The 27,286-nt window shown below is 33.6% G+C and overlaps 1 protein-coding gene across 1 annotated transcript in view; it reads left to right on the forward strand.

The window, feature by feature from the left end:
• Positions 1–1,645: 1,645 nt before the first annotated feature.
• Positions 1,646–27,286, forward strand: part of LOC138702040 (ninjurin-1-like) — a 35,528-nt gene continuing 9,887 nt past the window's right edge. Inside the window, exons 1-2 of the mRNA XM_069829551.1 lie at positions 1,646–1,825; positions 3,917–4,096. Coding sequence (XP_069685652.1) covers positions 1,748–1,825; positions 3,917–4,096 — 258 coding nt within the window. The 5' untranslated portion in view covers positions 1,646–1,747. The remainder of the gene's footprint in view (positions 1,826–3,916; positions 4,097–27,286) is intronic.

The following is a 27,286-nucleotide window of genomic DNA, read 5'->3' on the forward strand; positions in this document are numbered from 1 at the left end:
GAAATAATGAAGCTTCTACCTATATATCTCTTCCAAGAAAGTGATCCCATAGTGAATTCTCGGCCAAGTACCATCTCGCTATCACCAATAGACCGCTATCGATGCTAAAAAATTTAGTAATTAATATAGAATCATTGAATAAGAGATTAAAAGATAGCAGAGATTAAAGGCTCATTCACAATGAAAATTAAACATAACGTAAGCGTTAACTTAAGAATATAAACGTTACGGTAAAATCAAGAAGTCATACCATCATTCACGATGGGAACATAAACATAACAGCAAACATACTTGGTAACCATGGAAACATAACAACGACGCCATTTCCTCATATTCTGTCGTATACTTCAGCGCTCCACGATTGTGTTCTCTTTCCAAATCACGTAAGCATAATTTACAATTCATTTTAATATATCAATATGCCTGGTAAATTATTAATAAGTATTTAATGAATTTCAATCTTAAGGCATATAAACTTGCAAATGTTTATTTGCTATTTAATAACAATATATGAACGTTTTCGCCGTTTAGGGCATCTTCAGATATAACAAAACATATTATCTGGACCTATAATAACATATTATGCAAATAACAAGGAAAATAGAGAACAATATATGTGGTACATGAAATTCATGAGCTTTATGTAGATATATCATGATACAGGATGAATATTGAGATAATCTTTGAATTTGAACTTAGACTGGACGAATATTTTATTTTATACATATAGCTCATGTTACAATTAATATACAATGTTTAAAATTTGTCAATGATGTTAATTTTAAAATTTACAATGATGATAATAAAATATTTCAAGTAATCATGGCTGAAAGTTGTCATAAGTTGCAAGGTAGTATGCGTAGTTAATGTTCTTGTGTATTGTAATTATTTCGCTTAGAGAGGCCGTTGGCATTTGAATTAATATTGTTTGACGTTGATGACTACTTTACAATTGTAACATGAGCTATATGTATAAAATAAAATATTCGTCCAGTCTAAGTTCAAATTCAAAGATTATCTCAATATTCATCCTGTTTCATGTTATATCTACATAAAACTCATGAATTTCATGTACCACATATATTGTTCTCTATTTTCCTTGTTATTTGCATAATATGTTATTATAGGTCCAGATAATATGTTTTGTTATATCTGAAGATGCCCTAAACGGCGAAAACGTTCATATATTGTTATTAAATAGCAAATTAACATTTGCAAGTTTATATGCCTTAAGATTGAAATTCATTAAATACTTATTAATAACGTAAGCATAAGCATGAAAGTTTGGAGTTCGTGAACTTTCATATTAACGTCTAACGGCAATGTTTATGTCAATGCTTATATGAATCGTTGTGAATGATTCCATTTGGTAGCCTGTGTTTATGTTACGGTTATGTTTAATTTTCATTGTGAATGGGCCTTAACAGTATGTGTCAGCTTTGCGACGTTCATTTTTTATTCAGAAGTTTCCTCTACCTGGCCGAGACAAGAAATGGTCTTAAATTTAATAAGGAAAATAAAAGCGATATAAATATAAGTAACGGAGATCACAGATAATCAAACGTGTAAGAGTTTAGCTGCCGACCTATTATCAAGATAAGATTACAAACTGTCATGAACAAAGACAAATAACAGAACAGATAGAGATAAATCTTAAAATGAGAAGATACGGAATCAGTACGTTTGAATTATTCCGAAGCTACTGTGTGAAGCACGTGTCCAAGTTTTGAGCTCTGCGAATACTAAGATGCCTTCAAAATCTAGCGATAAAAAGAAGAAAATTGCTGCTGCTGGTGCATCTACATCCAGTCAACCGGATTTCTACGTGAGTTCTAAAATGATATATAATCCAAGCATTTCTAATTTAGGAAACAATTTAATCCGAATTGATTCACTATGCATTCCAAAACATACTACTCGATACGTAGTTAAAGGCCAGAAATTCATGGACGCTTTTGTCACTTATGTCCCTAAGGGAGAGATACATCATTGGCCTGCAAAAATTTAGTGAAATTCATTTTTTTTATATCTCACCTACTATAAAAACTTGCTTACTTAATTAAGACTTTTAAGGAACCCGAGATTCATTGTCGCCGTCACATAAACTCGCCATCGGTCCCTATCCTGAGCAAGATTAATCTAGTCTCCATTATCATATCCCACCTCCCTCAAATCCATTTTAATATTATCCTCTCATCCACGTCTCGGCCTCCCTAAAGGTCTTTTTCCCTCCGGTCTCCCAACTAACTAACACTTCATATGCATTTCTGGATTCGCCCATACGTTCTACATGCCCTGCCCATCTCAGAGGTTTGGATTTAATGTTTGTAATTATGTCAGGTGAAGGTGATGGGTTGTTAACCCTTCGCCCAAGCTAAATGAACAAAACTTTTCATGCTTAATACATGCTACATACATTACACTTTATAAAACACTATACAGAATAATAAAATAGCGAATATTTATCTGTAATATAATATCAAATTTGCTTTTTTTTTTACAACCGTAAAGTATTTACATAATACAATATACAATTAATTAAATACATGCACGATTATTTTACTGGAATGATTTAAAGACCTACATCAACAATACAGTCTAGGATCTCTTGTCTATTCTTTCAAGAAATATTTATTTTCTTAATCGTTATCTTCAATATTAGATTTTCTAGATTAAGATTAAGAAAAAATCGGAGCAAATATTAAGGATTTTGCTGGAGAGCTTAAGACTATATTTATTTTTTTACTAATTAATTAAATTATTTATTTATTTACCTATTTCTTTACTTCTTTATTTATTTACTTATTTATTTATTTACTTATCTATTTATTTATTTATCTATTTATTTATTTACTTATTTATTTACTTATTTAATTATTTATTTAACTATTTACTTATTTATTTACTCAATTATTTATTTACTCAATTATTTACTTATTAATTAATTAATTTATTTATTTACTTATTTCTTTACTTCTTTGTTTACTTTTTTATTTTATTTATTTATTCACTTATTTATTCATTCATTTATCACTTATTTATTCATTTATTTATCTATTTATCTATTTATTTATTTACTTATTTATTTAATTATTTATTTACTCAATTATTTACTTATTAATTAATTTATTTATTTATTTATTTACTTATTTCTTTACTTCTTTGTTTACTTTTTTATTTTATTTATTTATTTATTTACTTATTTATTTACTTATTTATTTATTTACTTATTTATTTATTCACTTATTTATTCATTCATTTATCCAATTATTTATTTATTCATTTATTTATTTATTCATTTATTTATTTATTCATTTATTTATTTATTCATTTATTTATTTATTCATTTATTTATTTATTCATTTATTTACTTATTTATTTATTTACTTATTTATTCACTTACTTATTTATTTACGTATTTATTTACTTATTTATTTATTCACTTCTTTATTTATTCACTTATTTATTTACTTATATACTTACTAACTTATTTATTTACTTATTTATTTATTTATTTATTTATTTATTTATTTATTTATTTATTTATTTATTTACTTATTATTTACTTACTTATTCACTTACTTATTTATTTATTTATTTATTTATTTATTTATTTATTTATTTATTTATTTATTTTTATTTTTTATATGCAAAATGCTACGAAAAAATGTGCAAACTTTATTTCCTTTTTATTCAGAATTAACCTTAAATATACCAAAAGAGAGTCCATGGAATGTTCTATTAGTGTGCAAAACTTTTCTTTAATGTGTATAATAGTTTAATAGACATAATTAATTTAAATAACTGTATGTTCTCTGCTCAGGTTAGTTGAGTGAGCCCCATTAAGAAATACTTATTTAAACTTCTTATCTCTGTACATTTCGTGGTACTTATTCTTCTCCATTTATGTGCTTAGCAACCGAAGGAGTTCGAGCACAACAAGTACGCCACCCGGAAGACTATCACACAAGGCTTCATAGACGTCGCTCTGCTCATGACCAACGTGGCCCAGCTGAAGTTCCTGCTGGATCTGGGAAGCACATACTCCTACTACACGCTGCTTGTCACGCTGTTTTCTGTCTCCATAGCATTACAGGTAACTTCGACTTTAGTGTGACGTAAATTCGAATTCCTCTTGGGACGTGGATTTTCCTCTGTTGTCAATGAAGCATCTAGTGTTTTATTAGTTGAGCGATCAGGAAATGAGAGGGCGATTTCATTCCTCCAGCAGACGCAAAAAGCATTTATTAGTAGGGACCGTACTTTATTCTAGGAGGCTGTAAGATTAACTATTACTGGAGTTTTTAAGCGAACGATGTGCGTGAGTCTAACAAGCGAAGTACAGTACTTGACTGACGGCTCACACGACTCTTGTTTCATAAAGGGGGACAAACCAAAAGGAACTACTTTAACAATTACACTAATATTTACAATTCAAATTATTTATACGTGAACTAGAAACCACTTTTTCTACTCTTCACATTATAATAAAGAATTATAATGATCAAACATTATTTGTGCGAGATCATGCGTATTTGCTTGTTTTCCGCACAGAACCAATACGCGGTAAGTGTGAAATACCACATTCTGTATTCCCAACCTAACACACATAACAATTTCCCTCTTCTTACCGCTTAAGCGCGACATTCATTTTACTGCTTTAGGCTTTTAACATATTATTTTTGGACACGTTTAACATAGTAATAATTATAAATTGGAAACTTACCACTGCAATTTCACCTAAATTGCAATGTTAATTATTGTTTTTAAATATTTGCAAAAATTAAGTCTACTACTCCACGAAACTTATTGCATTCCTGATACAAGTAACATTAAGGAAGCCGTGAAAAAATCAACAAGATTCCAGATTCCGATGTTATTACTCCAATATGTTATATAAATAATATTGTTAAAATATTAACATGAAAAATAAATCATTACATAACCTTACCATTTGTTTTAAGTTCGCATTTATAGACACTGGGGAAAAAAAGACAGACGTATATCACGGCCTGCTGGAGTATAATAAACACAGAAAACATTTTATAGCAACAATGTTGAAGAAAGATATTTTGGTTTTCCGAAGTTGCCGTCATTAAACAGAAACCAAGATGGAGATTTCATTGCAACTAATTAGAAATTCGTCTTTCAGGTATGTAATAAACGATCTTCGCACAAAATAATGTACTATACACGAGCGGTATGTTTGTTTTCATGTTCTCGGAAATTAATCTTTTCCTCGACCATGAAAACGTCAACATACCGCTCTTGTAACGTATATTACTATTACACTATTAAGCGTATGTACAGCGTTGTGCATTGTAGTGCAAGGTATTTTATTTCATAATTGACAGAGTGGACTGGAATAAACTGATGGGAACCCTAAAGAAAATAGGTATGAATTGAAAAGAGAGGAGGCTGATCAGTAATTTTTATATGAAACAACGGGTAAAAGTCAGAATAGGAGAAGAAATATCAGAAGGAAGTGAAATTGGGAGAGGAGTACGACAAGGATGTCCTTTATCATCTACCCTGTTCAACATCTACTTGGAGGATTTAGTAAAGAACTGTTTTCAAAACATGAAAGGAGTGATAGTAGGAGGAAGAAGAATAAAGTGCATAAAATTTGTTGATGATATGGCGTTGTTAGCAGAAGAGGAAATGTTACTAAAGGATTTGCTACTGGAGCTAAATGACAGATGTGAGTTGTATGGGATGAAGATAAATGCAAATAAGACGAAGAGCATGGTCATAGGAAGAAAAATACAGAAGATCAACTTGTGAATTCTAAATGAGGCAGTAGAGCAAATGGACAGCTTCAAATACTTGGGATGTACTATAAGCAGTAACATGAGCTGCTGCCAGGAAGTCAAAAGGAAGATAGCAATGGCCAAGGAAGCTTATAATAGAGAAAGGAGCATCTTCTGCAGACCTCTGGAAAAAGAACCAAGGAAGAGACTAGTGAAGTGCTTTGTATGGAGTGTGGCATTGTATGGGGTAGAAACATGGACACTACGACGAAGTGAAGGAAAGCGAATAGAAGCATTTGAAATGAGGATATGGAGAAGAATGGAACGTGTGAAGTGGAGAGAAAGAATAAGAAATGAAGCTGTGTTAGAAATATTAGGTGAAGAAAAATTGATGCTGAAACTGATCAGGAAGAGGAAAAGGAATTGGTTGGGTCACTGGCTGAGAAGAAACTGCCTATTGAAGGATGCACTGGAAGGAATGGTGAACGAGAGAAGAGTTCAGGGTAGAAGAAGATATCAGACGATAGACGACATTAAGATATATGGATCATATGAGGAGACAAAGAGGAAGGCAGAAAATAGGAAAGACTGGAGGAAGCTGAGTTTGCAGTGAAAGACCTGCCCTTGGGCAGAACACTGAATATTATAGTCTACTTAATTTTGTAAATTGTGTGCAATAGTGTAAATAATGTTTGATCATGTAAGCCTTCATTCTTTATGATAGTGTAATAGTGAAAATAGTGTATTTTAGTGTGCATAGTGTAAAGGGCCGTCAGACATTGACAACTTTCAAAAGCCGATTGACAGAAAGACTTCTTTTCGTCTCTAGAATATGATCTTTTTTCGAAATATTACTTTTATGGAATATTTATTTTTAATATATAAATTTTCCTTCGTTATGTTAACCATTTCTTCGATCCAGATTATCTTATGTAACAATACATTGTACTCTTGGTTTCACAAGTAAAGAACCTTCGTTGTAGGGTTGGGTTCAGGAAGCCATAAATCTGACTGACACGCTCCCCAATTAGTGAAACTGTGGACAAAGATACCGCCAGGAGACCGCTGAGAATGCTGTGTTGTGAATTTTCCATTTTTGAAAGAATCTAACCAGTTGCAAAACAAAATACATTTAAAGAATGAAGCCAAGCGCAAACGTGGCAACAGCTGAAAGTTTTAGGAAGTCTACTTCCCTAACTGGCCTGTCAATCACTGTCATCTGTGTAGAAGTGGTGTGAGGCCAGGGTTCTTTACTTGTGGAGCCGAGAGTATGTGGCGAAGAATGGATAGAACGGAGAAAAATTCTCTCTGACACCGGGATTCGAACCGGGGTTTTCAGCTGTACGTGCTGAAGCTTTATCCACTAAGCCACACCGGATTCAAATTCCGATGCCGGACTGAATCCCTCGAGAGGGATTAATTACTTAATTAATTAAACATTAAAGGATACACTAAAACGCGTCCTTGCAGGGAAAACTGGGACTCACAGATTTATATCAGCTCAAAGCCTGTTGACCACTTATCACATTCACATTTTCGCTGTTCCATATGAAGTAATATTAGAGAATTTTGAAGAGGAAAACCGATTAAGGGTGAGGTCTGGTAGTTACCACACGAGGGGGAGGAAAGAAGCATAACGTTCTGGCGATTTCTCTCCAATCTCTGGAACTAAATTTCAAAATGAAGAAATTCATATGAAAATTAGGATGATAAAATTCTGGTTAAAATTATATTTGGAGATCAGTCGCTTTTACGATCGATTTGCTACAAAGTTCAACAAAGAGAGGGTTGGGGAAAAAGAGACGGTTTATAAACTGCAGAGAGAGTTGCATCATATAGGAATGGGATGGGTGTGGGATAAAGGTGGTAATAATAGAAGAAATGTATGGCGTAATGCGAAGATGCGTTTAATTGATATCGAGAGTCAAGATATTGAGCTCCAATATTCGGAAAAGTCCTCACTACATTTACAATCAGATCTCATGCTTAACTGACGGAGGTGTGACTACATAAATTCTTGTAACAAAGACAGTAGAGCAGGTTTAGCGTGGCTAAGACTGGGGGCATGGAAGAGTAATAAAATTGTCAACGAAGAACGAGAGCGCCTTTGTCCACTGTGCGGAGAAAAGGACTCTTGGAGACATATTTTATTGCAGTGTGTCGAATCGGAACATATTCGGAGAAATATCTACTACTCTCGATGCTAAGTCAGAATAGGGGTTCGCTTGCATTTCTTGACCTCATGGGGAATAGAGAATACGAACAAAAGACTGGGCTGTTCCTTCTGAAGGCGAGACAGATTAGAACTTCAGCTGTTGAAGTTTGTGATGCGAACTGACGAAGGGATAATGGTATCTACTCAATTATACACTTTTATGTCTGTTTTAGGTTAGGATATATTATATAATATATTTTATGCTCGACCATGCCGAAATGTAGTAATTATACACCTGGTAGTAGCCCTTTAATGTACCTTATTAAAGTACACCTATTGATTATAGTTCAGTTGTTCAGCCAATGCGAAATCACCATTGTACCATTATAAAACCGATTATTCTCGGATATGCAATCGAAAGACAATTAGCGAAACGTCAGGGAGGCTGGAAATCCAATACTGTCGCAGAAGGTTATGTTCTGTTACTATAATAATTAGCGTTAATTGTAAATAATATTCAAATAAATTCAATTTGTCATCTCGTTTTTCCATTCTAAATCAATTTCCAGGTTATATCAATATTAATGTTCATGTTATTCTCTAGATTGTATGAAGGTCAATGACATTCGTCCCTCGGAAAAAATCAATACTTTCGCGTCTGCGCACATCTCACAATTTAGAAGGTCAGTTCCGCTCTTCACTTAGATAGCCATAACATGAATACATCTGAATAATTTCAAGTTAGAAATATGGTAGAGCATAAAAAGTCGTATGAAACTCGACTACAATGGTAATTTAGACGCTCGTATGAAAATTATGAAACTCGCTTGCGCTCGTTTCATAAACAAACATACTCGCGTCTTAATTACTACCATTATAGGCTCGTTGCATAATGTACTATTGTTTGTGCCATTTTAATTTTAATCTGTGTGTTCTTTTAGAGTGGTTGGATCTAATCAGAGGTGAGGGGGGTGAAACCTACAAAGTAGAACTTGTTTTAGGTACAAAGCACGTACGGTCAGAACAACCGCACATTGAATTTAAGAGAAAATTATGATAATATAACATCTGTAGGTATAATATTAGTCAATAAATCCATCTATCTATCTACAGACTAAATTTACAACACAGAATTAGGTTACATGGACACGAAAAATGTCTTTACGAGCTTACAAGTTTGTAAAACTCACACTTCCTCTTTAATAAATAAGTTAAATTACAAATTGTACTTGGACTTGTTGGAATTGACCTCGGGTCTCCAGAGTGAAAAGTCGACGATTTAGTATTTCTAGACGTTTGGGTAACGGCGCACAATCGCAACTAGACGCCTATACAATTTATTCTTTTCAATGTAACACGTTGGTGTTGAAATGGCATTATAATGGTGAGGCAACAGAACTTCGGTTACATTTTCTCTTCGAAATGCGTGTTCAGAAAAAACCGATCGCGTGCCTTTGTGTGTGCTGTGTCTCAGTTTAGAAACTTGAGGGACACGAAACCAGAACCCTTGTATGCACGCCAGTGGCCAGAGAAAAACTGAAACTGTTCATCGTTAAATTATGCACCGGTACAGTAATTTTCTACAGGAAGAGACATGAACTGTACAATGTAACTGTATATTGCGTAGGCTAAAGAGAATGTTCGATGAAGGTAGTAGGTTTTAATATAAAAGGTGAATAAAACGAATGGAGCCCTGCTTGTAGCTATCCTATTTTGAATTTTATGAAGAAAGACTGTATACGGAAGCCATAGAGGGTGAAAAAGAAATATTTTGGACACGTTTTCAAAAATTATTTTTTTGTTATTATTTATGAAGAGTGCGCCAATTAGTTTTTTTTATTTTTAATGGCACCATGTAGGCTACTTACATTTTATTTTTTCGACTCTTGTGGTCTCAGACAGTATAAAATCATGTTCTTGATCGTGACCATTTATGGATTAGGGGGGATAAAGGAGTTATGAATTAAATAATCACAGACAAAAGTTAATCAGAAACTATTGAATAATAATGTTTCTTCCATGTGATTAAATATTTAACAGCCCTGCAACGAGTAATATTTATTTCTAATCCAGATAAACTTGAAGCACAAAAGCTTATGACTGGATAAGAAATTCACTTTTGTCATCTAAAGTTTGTAGGTTTTCCTTAACAAAAGAAGAAATGGCAGAGATTAAAATGATAGAAACTTGAAGTTAAAACACCAAAGAGATGATTTTAAAAGATTCAGGTTTTCACTTGAAGATTTTCCGAATCTTGTTAAGGGTATATGTACGTGAACGACAACAAATATTATCAGAAAATGCAGGATCTAAATTTCTAAAATGTTATAACAAGATGAATTCACAATTCGACAAAAATTACAAGGTACCACAACAAGACTTATTAGAACTTAATTTTCTGATAAAAGTATAAAAAGGTTACTAATAATATTTTTCAAACCAGTTTTATCAGAGTATGAAAAAAAAATTCTGCAGTTTTATCATTTGGTAACCATAACATTGTTATGGTCTCTCTGACATCTTTAATATTTTTCCCGCATGTAACAAACACTTATTTCTGAAAAGTAGACTGCTCTCAGACATGTAGAGTTGTATATTTTAATACAATTCAGTTTTTTATTTTCCTATATAAAATATATTAAAATTTAAATAATGTTTTGTAACCTAATTTTTCTACTTTCAAAGAAATGGACATTATTGTAGTCTACCTTTTGCATAAATGTATGTTAAATCAGTGTACAAAATTTCAGAATTCTATCTCTAATGGTTGTGGAGTTATGAAATAATATGTGTGAAAATTTTCAAATTTTGGAAAATTTAATTTAAAGTAAAAAGTGAATTCTTAAAAATATTATTTGTAACCTTTTTATACTTTTATCAGATATTTAAGTTCTAATAAGTCTTGTTGTGATACCTTGTAATTTCCGTTCAATTGTGAGTTTATTCCTTATAAAATTTTAGAAATTTAGGGCTTGCATTTTCTGATAATATTTATGGTTGTCCACGTACATATATCCTTAAACTGGTTATTGTGTTTTGTTGCAGTTTTCAACAACATATTATTGCGAAGCAGGATTTTCTGTGATTGTCTTAGAAAGCATGATAATAGAGATATTCCGATAGTCAATATAATGTAATATGATCTAATAATATTTTATTTAGAGTTCAGTCTAATTGACATATCACAGTTTAAAATCAATAACACTTAAATAGGTTGGATAAAAAGTAATGGCAACACTGCTGTCACGTGATGATGGTGCGTTCGAGAGCTGCCAGCTGTGTGGACATGAACAAGGACTGTTAGATGAGTTAGTGCAGCCAGCGGCGACAGTACTCCATCAATCTACTGCAGTGTGTAGAACGTTCACTTTCATAGGGATAGTGCGAGCGCCCTAAGACCATCCTTACAAAACTAGAGCAACGTTCCTGGATCAAAATTGAAATGGCACGAGGTCATAGTGCACAAGAATGTTTTCAGGGACTGCGTGAAGCATGTGGCGATGCAGCGTTGCCATATCGCACAGTTTCACGATGGGTTAAAGCGTTCCGGGAAGGCCTTGTTGCACCAGCACCAAAGGGAAGGTGACGACTTTCTTGGACGAATCGTCGCTATGGACGAAACCTGGACTCGCTCGTATGAACCAAACTTGAAACGCCAATCAAATGAATGGAAGCATCCCGGTTCCCCTCGTCCAAAGAAAGTGCGCCCTACACAAAGTGCTGTGAAGGAGATGTTCATTGTGGCGTATGACATTGATGGGGTAATACTGCACCACGCTGTACCTCCAAGGCAGACGGAAAACGCGGACTACTGGAACATCCACCGTACTCACCCAATATGATCCATGCGATTACGATCTTTTCACCAAAGTGAAAGAACCACTGCGAGGGACCCGGTACAATACTAGAGATGAACTTATCCGTGCTTTAGGGCGGTCAATACGGAACATCAACAAAAATGGACGCGTTGATGATGTACGACGCCTTCCAAACATTTGGCAAAAGGTAATAAATAAGGGGGTCGACTATATAGAAGGTACGTAAATGTTGTACCCCTGTGAATAAAGCCATGTCAGAAATATCGAACTGTTGCCATTACTTTTTATCCAACCCATGTACAAATGTAAATGGTCATTGCATATTAAAAAAATTGAAATGCAAACGTTTTCGCCCTTGGGCATCATCAGGTATTTGACTCACAATATCTTGTACAATTTTTCATATCTTTGCTGTGAAATGCGTACCAGATAATTGAAATTTACAATCTTGTATATATTAATAAAAAAAACTATTTACATGGTTAACTCTATGATAAATAACAATCTGAAATTTAAATGAGTACAGGTATTAAAATTATATATGATAAAATAGTGACTAAAATGTTGTACTGATCTTATATTTCAAATTATAAAATTGTGATCATTAAAACAACATGATGAAAAATCATATGATGCCTCTTAAACTTCATAATAAGCCAATACATTTCCATTAGTTGAGTGTTTGTAGCGCAAGCATTGGTCTCAATGATTTGTCACTCCAGTCAATGGTGGAATCATTCTTAAATATATATTATTTATTATGTGAGGAACTGTTATTAATGTATTCAAATGGAAAATTTATTCCAATGAAAATTATAAAATTACTATTTAAAATACTCACATTTAAGTTCATATGTACTGCACTAGGTTATATGTATTGACTTTTTACATTTACATTAAAACAATTTGTAGGACTGGGTTTATCTGTAACAAGATATAAAATATCAGAATGTATGAAGTGTTGGTTGTAAAAACTATGACAATTGTAAGAACGTACTTACAATGAATTGTGGCTAACCTAGTTGGGATGCATCCTGTCAACTAATGTCAGTTTTATAATATGCAATGATCATTTACATTTGTAAGTGTTATTGATTTTAAACTGTGATATGTCAATTAGACTGAACACTAAATAAAATATTATTAGATTATATTACATTTTCTGTGATGACCAATATCAAAACAGTGGAACGTGCCAGTTTAAAAATGCTGGATGAAGAAATGGGGGTGAATTTATCCCATATTCATCCAAAACATAAAATACATTTGTAAGATTCGTCAAGCACATGTGAGCCACTGAAAAACTAAAAGCAAGGGTGAAAATAAGTGTTATTGTTTTTCTCATCTTAGGACTTTATGTAAATATTTCTTTCCCCTCATATAATGTATTAACAATACTGGAAATATGTGTGTTAATTTTATTCATTTTATGAAGTGTGTACAAGTGTGGAATAGGCCTACTTTCATTTGAGGGATAAGATGATGCACTAAACTTTAGTTTGCTAGGGTGTCGCCATATAAAAAAGTTTAGAAAACACTGCTCTAGACGATATTTCTTTTTGTACTGATACGCCTATTCCATAGACGCTACGTAGACCTAATCGTTGTAGTTGATGCAGTGTCGTTAAATAACTAGAAAAATGTATCTTCGAATGACTCCAACCAAGGTCTCCGCGCGTACGTGGACATTCCCAAGCGTCATGTTCAAGATCATATCGGGGATTGTAGATAAGAGCATTTGAATGGGTGTAATCGAGCCGTATAAACACCGAACAAAGGACAGCAGATAAAGATAGCCTCGATTCCTTGTCAGTCTGTTGACGTGTAAATATAGGACTAAACGTGTCTAATCTATAAGAAATCTGTACTTTTGACAATATTAAGCATCTGTAACTTGTCATCGAATGTAATGTAGAAACATGAATTCAGTGAAATATTCTGTGAACCACTTGTAACTTATTTTTAGTCTAGAATTATTCAATACTAGCCGTACCCGTGCGCTCCGCTGCACCCGTTAGAAATAAATATAAAGTAATTACATAATTAAAATAGGACATTTGATCCAGGGAACATTCGTGTTTGATATAAGGATAAATCGTTTATTATGTTACTTAATTTAAATTATATTTGCATAATTAAAATGCGATCATTTTGATCAGAGACCACTCATTTGGTGATAAAAATTATTTTAGGAAATACAGGAAACGAATGTACAGAATAGCCTATCAAGTATTCTGTGCATAAGAAGCTATTTTAATCTTACCTGTCCTCGATTCACTCACAAGTTACTGTAATAACATTATAGCATTATGTCCGTCTAGAGAAACTACACTTTCCAATGGTGAATTAATAATTAATTATACAAATCGGTTAATTTAGCTTAAGATATTACTTCATACAAACACAGAAACATTATCTGTAGGCTATCTTTCATAGCTTTCGTTTGTTGCTGTCCAAGGCCCCTTACAGACGAAGTCATTTGCTTTTTAATTCATTACACGGCCTTAGATGGCAATTATTTTAATTTTAAAACTCATTTATCTCATTAAATATCAGTCCTATCAACATTTTTCAAGGAATAAAACTTATCGGAAATTATTTTTAAAGAAACATTTGTTATGTAACATTTTTCACAAAAATCAATAATAAGCGAGATATTTTGATTTATTTAATTCAGGCCCCCTTATAACCCCCCTTTTAAATAATGTATTTTGAATGCCATATAGCCTAAAATCTAAGTTACAACGAACTAAGTTCCAATTTTCATCGAAATCCGTTATCGCGTGAAAAGGTAACAAACATACAGACAGACATACAAACAAAAATTTCAAAAAAGCGATTTTCGGTTTCAGGGTGATTAATTATATATGTTAGGACCAATTATTTTTGGAAAATCGAAAATTACCAGAAAAATTTCGGCTACAGATTTATTATTAGTACAGATTGCTTAATTTATTTACCTTACTATGGCTACTGTTAGCAGAGGAGGAAATGATACTAAGGGATATGCTACTGGAGCTATGAGTAGTATGGGATGAAGATAAATGCAAATAAGACTAAGAGCATGGTCATAGGAAGAAAAATACAGAAGACAAGCTTGCGATTTCTACATGAGGCAGTAGAGCAAGTGGACAGCTTCAAATACTTGGGATGTACTATAAGCAGTAACATGAGCTGCTTCCAGGAAGTCAAAAGGAGGATAGCAATGGCCAAGGAAGTTTTTAATAGAGAAAGGAGCATCTTCTGCAGACCTCTGGAAAAAGAACTAAGGAAGAGACTTGTGAAGTGCTTTGTGTGGAGTGTGGCATTGTATGGGGGCAGAAACATGGACATTACGACGAAGTGCAGAGAAGCGAATAGAAGCATTTAAAATGTGGATATGGAGAAGAATGCAACGTGTGAAGTGGACAGACAGAATAAGAAATGAAGCTGTGTTGGAAAGAGTGGGTGAAGAAAGAATGATGCTGAAACATTAGAAAGAGGAAAAGGAATTGGTCGGGTCACTGGCTGAGAAGAAAATGCCTACTGAAGGATGCACTGGAAGGAATGGTGAACGGGAGAAGATTTCGGAGTAGAAGATATTAATATGGATCATATGAGGAAACAAAGAGGAAAGCAGAAAATAGGAAAGATTGGAGAAAGGTGGGTTTGAAGTGATATCCGGCCCCGAAACAATTTTTCCCTTGCAACTGTTCATGTTTATATATTGTTCAAACTTACGAATATGTATGTACAGTGCATATATACAGGGTGATTCGCCGTCAATTAAGGAGCTTATTTCCGAAGACATTCTGAGCAAAAAAATGTCACATTAACATGTGTCCTGATCTCAATATTTTCAGAGTTACACTAATTTGAAGTTGTTTGTAAAATACCTTTATTCTTGAGTTTTAAGTAATAATAATAATAATAATATTTATTAATACTATACACTTGAGCTACATTAGGCATTGCAGCCCGAAAGAGCAGAAGCTCGTGCTCGGGCGCAGTTCAGATCAGTTATACAAAATATATCACAAAATTAAGAGAGTTCATTGAGCACAATAACATTAATAAATGATAAAATACATACAGCATGTAATAACAGGGTCTATATACAAATAGAAAATACAGAAGTACATGAATATTAGAGTAACAATTTTAACTCAATTGGCTTAAACAATTAAATAATTAATCTGATTTGTTTCTTAAATCTATGTGTGTTAAGTGTACTTAGCTCAGGGTAAGCTCTAATTAATGTATTATATATTTTGGGTCCAAAATTTCTGCTGTGTTTTAATCCAGCAGTTGTGTGGCATTTGGGAGTATTTAGAAAGAAACTGTAGTTTGTCTCGTCTGGTATTCATGAGGATCATATTTAAATTTATTGTGGTTTTTATGGAAGTAAATCAGCAATTTTTGTTTATAAATTTGTTCTAGATTTGATACGCCAAATTCCTGAAAAATTAATTTTGTTGGGTAATCAAAAGGTTTATATAGACAAATTTTGATAATTCTTTTTTGGAGCAGATTTAAAGGACGGAGAGTCGATTTTGCCATTCCTCCCCAACCTAAAATACCATACTGAATTATTGATTGAAACAGAGCTAAGTACACAGTACGCAGAACATAAACAGGTAAATAAGAGCGTAGAATGGAAAATTTGTGGATTGTTTTACGCAATCTGTTACACAGAAAGGAGATATGCTTGTCCCATTTTAAATGTTGGTCAATAATAATGCCTAAATATTTAACTTGTGAGGATATACTCAAAGCGTTACATGAGCAAGTAGGTAGGTTACAATCATGTATAGTTATACTTATATTATTATTTATTTCTAGTTGCTCAAGGCCATGTGATGTTAATGAAAATGGTATTAATTTTGTTTTAGAAACGTTCAAAGAAAGTAAGTGAGCATCCAGCCATTCTTTAATAATATTAATACCACTGTTAGAATTTTGATAAGTTTCATTCCAACTCGAACCGCTAAATATAACCACAGTATCATCAGCATAAGAATACAGAGTACCAGAATATTTCTCAATGTCAATTTTAAGTAAATCGTTGATATATATTAAAAACAAAACAGGACCTAAAATCGTCCCCTGAGGTACACCTATATCAATGTTACGTGATTTACTAAGGTGATCATTTATTTCAGTTGCTTGAGTTCTGTTACTTAAGTAAGATTTAAATAATTTTAAAGCAATTCCATTAATTCCTAATCTATCCATTTTATTCAAAAGTATACTGTGATTGACCGTATCGAAAGCTTTTTGTAAGTCTAGAAAAATTCCTAGACATTTATTTCCTACATCTAATTCTTGAATTATTTTTGAGGTAACTGCCATAATAGCATCATCAGTGCACAAATTTTTTCTGAAACCAAATTGATTATCATTTAGTAGTTTATTTTTTTCTAAAAATGTTATTAACCGTGTTTTTATACATTTTTCAAATACCTTAGAGAGACTGGGTAATAGTGAAATGGGTCTGTAATTATTAAGATTACTTTTGTCACCAGACTTGTGAATTGGTATCACCACAGCATGTTTTAGGGCTGAGGGAAATACACCTTGAGATATGCACAAATTAAATATAAAGGCAAGTTGTTTAGAAATAGCTTCGATAATAAGTTTCAGGGTATTTGTTGTAATACCATCAATACCAGGAGCCACATTATTTTTTAAACTGTTTACAATATTAATGATTTCACATTCGTTTACAGGAAACATAAACATAGATGATATACTTTTATTATAAAGCTTATAGTGATGAGTACCAAATACTTTCTTTTTTATATTAGATACGATGTCATGACTTACATTACTAAATGATTGTTAAATTCATTTGCGATAGTTTCCTTATTTTCAATTGTTATTCCATTTCGACTTATAATTGTCTTTAATATACTATTTTTATTACATTGGGTGTCAGTAGCTTCGTTTATGGTCTTCCAAAATTGCTTTGGATTATTCTTATTTTTGTTAAATTTTTCAGAATAATATTTGATTCTCTGATTTCTTATTACATTAGTGAGAATATTTCTATATTTTCTGTAGTAATTTAATAAAACATTGTTTTGTTGGTCTCGTTTAACTTGCTTAGCTAACTTATCCCTAGATCGTATTGATTTAACAATACCTGTGGTAATCCAAGGTTTAATTTTTTTGTACTTACTTGAGAATTTGAGAGGGACATGATTAGAATATTTACAAATTAGGTTACAGAGTATTTTATAAAAATTATCGAAACATGTATCTGCGTCTTCATTGTAGAATATAGATTCCCAATTAATATTATTAATATTTGATAATAGGCTTTTATGGTTTATAATTAGCTTATAATTGTCCGAAGGTTCAGTGGCTTCTCTGCTAATACTTTTATTACTGATTGACAACAATGCAAAAGTCATATAATGATCTGTTATTGCGCTTGCATATACTCCAGGTATAAAATTTAAGTTATTTCCCGTTTTTAGGAAAATATGGTCAAGACATGAATTGGATGATGGACGAGTAATGGAATTTAAGTATTTCACGTATCCATATTCATGCATGATATTTAAATACGTGTTGCCAAAATTATCTAATCTATTTTCTAAAATTTGAATGTTTATGTCACCAAGAATAACATGGTTGATTAAATCTTTGTATATTGACAAGAAGCTTTCAAAATTTTTCAGAAATTCATTTTTGCATAGTTTTGGAGATCTGTAAATTGCAGTTAGGTTAACAAGAGTATCATTAATAAGTGTTAATTGAAAATGTATAGCGTTGCAATGGGAAATGTCAATATCACTTAAAGACACTACGATGTTTTCCTTGAAATATACAACTATACCATCACATTTATTATACTTATTACTTTTAACAAAATTTTTATAACCATTAATATCATAGCCAGAGTCATGATCAAGCCAGGTTTCAGTTAGAACTATAATATCAAAGTAAAAGGAAAAATTATTAAGTAAAACACAGAGTTCGGAAAAATTTTTGTTGATGCTACGAATGTTTAAGTGAAATATTTTAAGATCTGATAGAATATTGGTAATATACTCATTGCAGTGAAGTAAATCGTTAAAAACCATTGTGTTATTATTGTTATTAAATTTGCACTGATGGATTTCATTTAATATAGTATTACTAGCCATTTTTAAGTCAATTATATTGTATAATTAAACGTGGTTACCGACACAATAGTATTTACAAATTATTTACATCGTCAACATTAGTGATTTTACTCACGGGACTGGCTTCATCTTTTCTTGCAAATATCTTACCGTCTCTTGTCCATACAAATTTATAATTCTTCAGTCGTGCTGCATCCCTTGTCTTGTTCAAAAGGTCTCTGGTCACTGCTGTCAGTTGGTCACCTGCTGTGATTCTTCCTTCCGGAAGTTCCCTGTTGACTTTCTTTGTCGCAATCCCAGGGCCGCTGTCGTCTTTCTTGGCCTCGTTCCTGAACAGCTGGAGCCATTCATCACGACTTCTCCTCTTTGTGAAGCGGATGACAATAGGACGCGTCTTTCCTGGCCTGGATGGTATACGATGTGCTATGCTTACATCATGTTGCACCAATTCACTACCGCCTATGACTTCCGATATTTGGTCAATGACTTCATAAGTTGATTGTTCATCGACCTCCGGAACTCCAAATAACATTATATTGTCTCTGCGTGTGTACTGCTGCAGATCACTCACTTCCTGCTTAAGATGGTCATTTTCTTTCACTAGCCTCTTCATCTCCTCCTGCGTGGAGTTGAGTTCATGTCTTGTGTGCGCCAATTCCTCTCTAAGACTATCAAACTTGGAAGACATGAATTCAACTGATTTTCTTAGTTCATTCACCTCCATCTGCACTGAAGATTTAAGATCCTCAAACATAAGTTTGAGTGTGGAAATAATCTGACTGTCCTGATCCTTCCCACTCCCTCCTTCACAGTTTGCACCCTTGTTTCTACCCATTGTTAAGACTGTAGTAACTCGCACCACGGAGCATACAAAAAACCCGACTGCACTCTCCGAGCTTCTGAACTGGACTGGAAAAGTGTAATAGTAATATACGTTACAAGAGCGGTATGTTGACGTTTTCATGTTCGAGGAAAAGATTGAAAAAGCGAAACGTAGTTGAGCTTTTTTCATTTCCGAGAACATGAAAACAAACATACCGCTCGTGTATCGTACATTATTTTGTGCGAAGATCATTTATTATATACCTGAAAGACGAATTTCTAATTAGTTGCAATGAAATCTCCATGTTGGTTTCTGTTTAATGACGGCAACTTCGGAAAACCAAAATATCTTTCTTCAACATTGTTGCTATAAAATGTTTTCTGTGTTTACTATACTCCAGCAGGCCGTGATATACGTCTGTCTTTTTTTTCCCCCAGTCTATAAATGCGAACTTAAAACAAACGGTAAGGTTATGTAATGATTTATTTTTCATTTTAATATTTTAACAATATTAGTTATATAACATATTGCAGTAATAACATCGGCATCTGGAATCTTGTTGATTTTTTCACGGCTTCCTTAATGTTACTTGTATCAGGAATGCAATAAGTTTCGTGGAGTAGTAGACTTTACTTAATTTTTGCAAATATTTAAAAACAATAATTAACATTGCGATTTAGGTGAAATTGCAGTGGTAAGTTTCCAATTACTATGTTAAACGTCTCTAAAAATAATATGTTAATAGCCTAAAGCAGTAAAATGAATGTCGCGCTTAAGCGGTAAGAAGAGGGAAATTGTTATGTGTGTTACGTTGGGAATACTGAATGTGGTATTTCACACTTACCGCGTATTGGTTCTGTGCGGAAAACAAGCAAATACGCACGATCTCGCACAAAAGAATATTACAGATCAGGAATGAACTATTCAGGAGTATCATTTCTTTAATTAGCTAGTATTCTGAAGCTAAAAAGTGTTGTAAATTCCATAGTTGCTCGTACAGATTTTTCTTTCGATTTTTAACTAAAAAATTATATTTTTCTTATGCATCTATAATAACAATTGTTACAAATAATGCCACTCTTGTAAATTCTTCAACACTGTACATTTACATGCATAATTACACTGTAAAGAATCAAGTTCCTGAAGTCGTACGATTTTTAATAATTTTTATGATAAGTGCGTAAGAATAATGTAATATTTAGTTACAAATTGAAAAACAAAATATGTATAAAGCAATTAACAACACAAGTTTATTTTCAGAACACTAGTCAACTAAAGAAATGACACTTATGAATAGTTTATTCTCTTACTTACTTACTTACTTACAAATGGCTTTTAAGGAACCCGAAGGTTCATTGCCGCCCTCACATAAGCCCGCCAGTGGTTCCTATCCTGTGCAAGATTAAGCCAGTCTCTATCATCATACCTCACCTCCCTCAAATCCATTTTAATATTATCCTCCCATCTACGTCTCGGCCTCCCTAAAGGTCTTTTTCCCTCCGGTCTCCCAACTAACACTCTATATGCATTTCTGGATTCGCCCATACGTGCTACATGCCCCGTCCATCTCAAACGTCTGGATTTAATGTTCCTAATTATGTCAGGTGAAGAATACAATGCGTGCAGTGCTGTGTTGTGTAACTTTCGCCATTCTCCTGTAACTTCATCCCTCTTAGCCCCAAATATTTTCCTAAGCACCTTATTCTCAAACACCCTGAACCTATGTTCCTCTCTCAGAGTGAGAGTCCAAGTTTCACAACCATACAGAACAACCGGTAATATAACTGTTTTATAAATTCTAACTTTCAGATTTTTGGACAGCAGACTGGATGATAAGAGCTTCTCAACCGAATAATAACACGCATTTCCCATATTTATTCTGCGTTTAATTTCCTCCCGAGTGTCATTTATAGTTGTTACTGTTGCTCCAAGATATTTTAATTTTTCCACCTCTTCGAAGGATAAATCTCCAATTTCTATATTTCCATTTCGTACAATATTCTGGTCATGAGACATAATCATATACTTTGTCTTTTCGGGATTTACTTCCAAACCTATCTCTTTACTTGCTTCAAGTAAAATTTCCGTGTTTTCCCTAATCGTTTGTGGATTTTCTCCTAACATATTCACGTCATCCGCATAGACAAGAAGCTGATGTAACCCGTTCAATTCTAAACCCTGCCTGTTATCCTGAACTTTATTCTCTATTTGTAATATTCTTTTACTCTTTTAAAACTAAAGAAAACAAGGTATTTTACTAACAACTTCAAATTAATGTAACTCTGAAAATATTGAGATTATGACAAATGTTTATATGACATATTTTACTCAGAATGTCTTCGGAAATAAGTTCCGTAAGTGGCGGTAAATCCTCGTGAATCACCCTGTACATTATTTACCTATTTATTTATTTCTTCCCGATCAATTCTATTTGGCCTATGTAGGCCTAGCCTACATTTAGTAGTTGCCCAGAATAGTTTTTTCATGTTACGATTATTATTATTATTATTATTATTATTATTATTACTATTATTATTATTATTATCATCACTATTACACGATTGACTGTTGTTCATAACTTATTTCATTCCGTTCATTACACAAATTTACATCGTACAGCAAATGGTAGGTATATTTTTTATCTTAATTTCATTACTCCAATTCCTGTATGCACGTAACAAACAATCATAGGGCTTTCCTCAAATCCTCTGTCACTTTTTTTGAAAAAACGAACGTTGAGGTCGTTCCTGTGATTTTGGAAGGAAAAATAGTCGAATTTGTAAGGAATTTCTTGTGGATTTGGATTTCAAAAGTTAAAGATTTTATATGGAAAAAAAAATTAGTAAATTACGTGTGAAATGAGAGATGTTTAGTAATGGAATTGCAAACGTTGTAGTTTCTAGTGAAGGAAAGGTACGTAGGGACATGAAACACTCGACACAATGTAATGTGAAGAACAACGTAACTTGTATTAATTCAATAACCTCTGGGATACCATGAAGCACAACAAATAATAATGAAATAGACACAAAATTCCTATTCTGTAACTACGTTTCCACGTCAGCCATTACAGTAGCCCGTAACTGACATCACTAAAATCACCAGGCTTTGAAAATCCTGCAGAAATTCGTATAACTTATACAAGGCATAACAAAAGCGTAAACTAAAGTAATCTGAATAATTTCGAAGGAAAAATTGTTCCGGGACCGGGTATCGAACGCGGGATCTTTGGTTACACATACCAACGCTCTACCAACTAGGCTACCCGTGAACTCTACCCGACATCGATCCAATTTTTCCCTCTATATCCACACACCTCAAAGTGGGCTGACAACCGTCAAGCAACCAACGTTGAGTGCACACTAACTCTGTGTGACTTAAATTATGGTTTTCTGTTAACGAACAGTGACGTACAGTATATTATGCAAATCAAGCTTTCAAGTATAACTCCCTGTAAAGTTGATTTGAAACATTTCGAAGGAAATAGAGGGAAAAATTGGATCGATGTCGGGTAGAGTTCTCGGGTAGCTCAGTTGGTAGAGCGTTGGTACGTTTAACCAAAGATCCCGGGTTCGATACCCGGCCCCAGAACAATTTTTCCTTCGAAATTATTCAAATCAACTTTACAGGGAGCTATACTTGAAAGCTTGATTTGCATAACCTAATCTGTCACAGATTAGTATATACAAGACATAGAAAAGCCTAAACTAACCTAATCTAACCTATCACAGATTCGTATATGCAAGGCATAGCGTGAGTGTACATTAGCGTGAAACTTTCGTATTGTCACCAAAATTATGTTGGTATTACAGAGGAGACAGCTGAAGGTGTGGAACCGAAGAGGGGAGGGAAGTACCTTAGCGCTCATTTAACCACTTTTTTATTAAGTTTTATTAGCCTATAAGCCTATTCTTAAAAAAACAGGTATATTTTGAAATGTAACTAATAAAACAACAAATGCATATAAATTAAACAGCACTGTACATTCAGAAAAGAGCTTTCTAATTGGCTCGCAATGTTCGTGTAAAAAAGAACCTGCCCATGAGGCAGAGTAGTTTCCCTCCATGTTCACATTCGATTGGAGAACGTCCTTGATCGCATCAAAGTGTGAAAGCCACTTGTAACTACCCTAACTGCAGAAGAGGCGGGGCTATCGGGAACATGAATTGTCATTGGCTATATTTCAGAATCAAAGATGAAGGCCCTTCCCTTATCTGGTTATAATGTTAACATGAAAGTATGTTGAAATGTCACTCATGCAGCGGAGATTATGTATCATAATGTATAGAAGTGATATTAGCATTATAGCACTTCATGCGTTCAGCAGAGACCTTACTGCATACTAGAGATGGGACGAATATTCTGGAACTGTTATTTTGAAACTGTTACAAAAATGAAACTGTTTCGTGTACCAACCTGTTCCAACTGCTCCAAACAGATTAAAGTTGCTTTCTATACTCTTTGGTTCCACGAAACATCTTGTTCTTTGTAACAGGTTCATAAAACAGTTTCATGCAACATAATGTAAAACGTTACATGCTACGAGCTTTGCTGGCGCTACTTTAGACCTCCGCTTGAAAACGATACGTCGATCTCGTAGGCCGCGAAATTCAATTTAACTAATCTCTTTCATTCCCTCCCCATTAACAATATAAATTATTGGGTACAGATAAAGAAATACAGTATTACATAGGCCTAATCATATATTTAGACGTACTCTAAATATTGTTTATGCTATTGTAAGTTAAATAATGCGGGAAAACTTCAGTACATGGTTCCCTCACTGACAATTACCTTAAAATAGGTACTAAAAATTGTATTTGTGTTTGTCGAATATGAGGAATCGGTTACTGTAATTTCAACTTTCAATCACGTATTTCTGTGCAACATAACCTATAGAAGACTTGGAATGAGTGTCGTGAAAGTGTAGGCTACAAGTATTGTACCGGTAAGAAACATTGAAATTGTCTACGAATTTCAACCAATTATTGTATATAATTTTCTGAAACGTAAATGTTATGTTAAATAAATCATGCCGTGAAAGTTACACACGACCTTATAAAATGTGATTTGAGATGTACGCCAATGAACAATGAAAACCTCAAAATTTGGGAATTCCTTGCTTCAACATGTAGCAATTGTCATTAGAATTTCTCAGAAGTTTGTTGGGATTTCTTGCCCAATCTGTCGAAACTACAACACGGAACATGGCCGTTTGAAACAGGTACGCTACCTCGATCAGTGAACTGAAATCGATCGCAACATAGCTACAGATGCCTCTTACGAAACTGTTTTTTTTTTTTTGGAACTGTTATTTTGGAACAGTTTCTTTGTCGAAACAGTTTCACTTGAAACTGTTTAAAAAAAATAACAGTTTAGCCCATCTCTACTGCATACATGGGCACAATTTTCGGTTACGTGAGGCACTCGATTTGAAATAGTTTGTTTACTAGGAGAGGAGACTGCAGAGTAGGATGGCAAATATAAACTGCTGTGACCTGCGTCACCTTATCGTAATCGCTAAGGCGGTCAGTGGCGAATTATTACGAAAACACTTGGTTAACGTGAGAGACTCGAAAACTTCTATTCAATTTGGCAAATTAATTCGGCAGCTTTAATCATAGACCTCTTTACTATTTCTCCATCATTGAATTGATTTAAATCACAGGCGAGAAATTGCGTAACTAGCCAATAATATTCCATCACGTTGTCTACGTTTATTTTCTTGAATATTCTGACGTTTATCAAGATTACTTAATAGATTTGCATGTTCTCGACCTAAAATAATTTCAGAAAATCATATTTCGTTTTCTACGCACATTTGATATTTTTTATACATTTTTTTTGGAAATAATACGTACAAACAACATTTAATTCCTCGTACCTTTTAATGCAGCGTGTTTAAGGTATAATGTCGTATTTAGTATACTATGCAAATGTTAAGATCATAAACTTTCTTCGGAATAGTACGAAAAATAACAATTAATTTGTCTTACCTTCTAATTCAGCATGCTCTTTATGACATAAGAAGTAATGTCGTTGTAAATTAAATTTGTTAATGCCTAATAGGGTTTTCGAGCATAACATACATCGTATGTTCTCCCCTTCTAAACAGCAAATTCTTCCTCCCATCTCTCATGAAATAATCGTTTTCTAACGCGTACACACTGCTTTGATAATGCCATTATGCCACCACTGATATTGCTTATGAAACTGATATAGAACCTGCCCACGCCTACGACCTACGTGAGGGAGGAACGGGGACTGTGAAGATGATGTCACTCAGAGCGATAAGCTCTGTGAAGGTCAGTGAGGCACAAATTCTCAAGTGAGGCACGATGCCCATCTCTGCTTACTATGTAAAAGAAGGAGAGTAAGAAAGACAGAAGGCGAAGGTTCTGCGCATGCGTAAAATATATCTCAACCTCTGCCAATGGTTTCCCCACAAGTTACAAGCTTGGTTCACAGTTTCAGAAAATTGTCTTGTAAAATTTCTACTTCGGGATTAGGAGAGATGGCGGTGCACAACTAATCACTAGATTGTGCACCAATATCCCTGGGTTAAATCCAAATATCTCCGCAGTGCATATGAAGGGAAGGCATATGTCACTCTTGATAGTGATTCGTCCGTTGGATGGGGACGTTAAGCCTGGCGGCCTCCTTGGTGCTACTGGACAGGTGTAGGCTACGTGCCGGCACCGGGTTTGCTCTTCTCCCTTCCTCACCTTCATCATCATCGTCCTCACCTATTCGCTGCACTACACTTACACGAACACTTAAAATACATGACATAACTCTTCACAGATACACACCATGCATAACGTGGCCCGCCGAAGTGGTGTGCAATTTGAAAATGGCTCACAGTCCTGCTCAAAATAAATCTATACAACTGATTTCTAAATCGCGTATCGTATTTCATGAAATACCCCATACCATACGTAGATATTTTTGTTTCATATCACCTATTCTCTAGAAATGTAATAAATTTAATCCACTGAATAGCATCTGTTGATCTAAACCGTAAGAATTCTAAGAAGTAGTAACAGCTGTATATTTAAACACACAACATAATTTAAAACCTCTACAAATTGAATAATAATGTCCATGTAAAAACAAAAGATTCCCACTTACCAATATCCCTGCAGACAAGAAGAGATCCATGAAGCAGAGTTGGTTGGCTTCACAATTTCTGGGAAAGAAAATAAGATGCCCTTAATTTAAGTAATAATGTAGCTACAACAGACTGAACTTAACTGATTTTTACGTTGACTATTACACTTTTACTACGTCATACTACTATTGACCAATAAAATGGTACGAAACGACTTGTTTCAACCAATCATGGCTGTTTATCCTATAATTTTTATCACCTCTGTAACATTCGTTTTTATCACCTCCCTAGCATTTGTTTCTTTCAATAATTGTGGCTACCTCTTAAAAAGATTCATGTTTATTTCATCATCCTTATTAAAACTCTTCTATCATTTATTTTGTTCATATTATTTACGTTATGTTAGGCCTATAGCTTCTGTTCTATGAAATTATGGATAGTCACGTATCATAGATTGTTTAATATATATTGATAATTGAAGTAGAATGCAACTGTTTTAATAAAAACGAAACTGAAT

This window comes from Periplaneta americana, chromosome 6 (genome assembly GCF_040183065.1).
Source record: "Periplaneta americana isolate PAMFEO1 chromosome 6, P.americana_PAMFEO1_priV1, whole genome shotgun sequence".
Lineage (NCBI taxonomy): Eukaryota > Metazoa > Arthropoda > Insecta > Blattodea > Blattidae > Periplaneta > Periplaneta americana.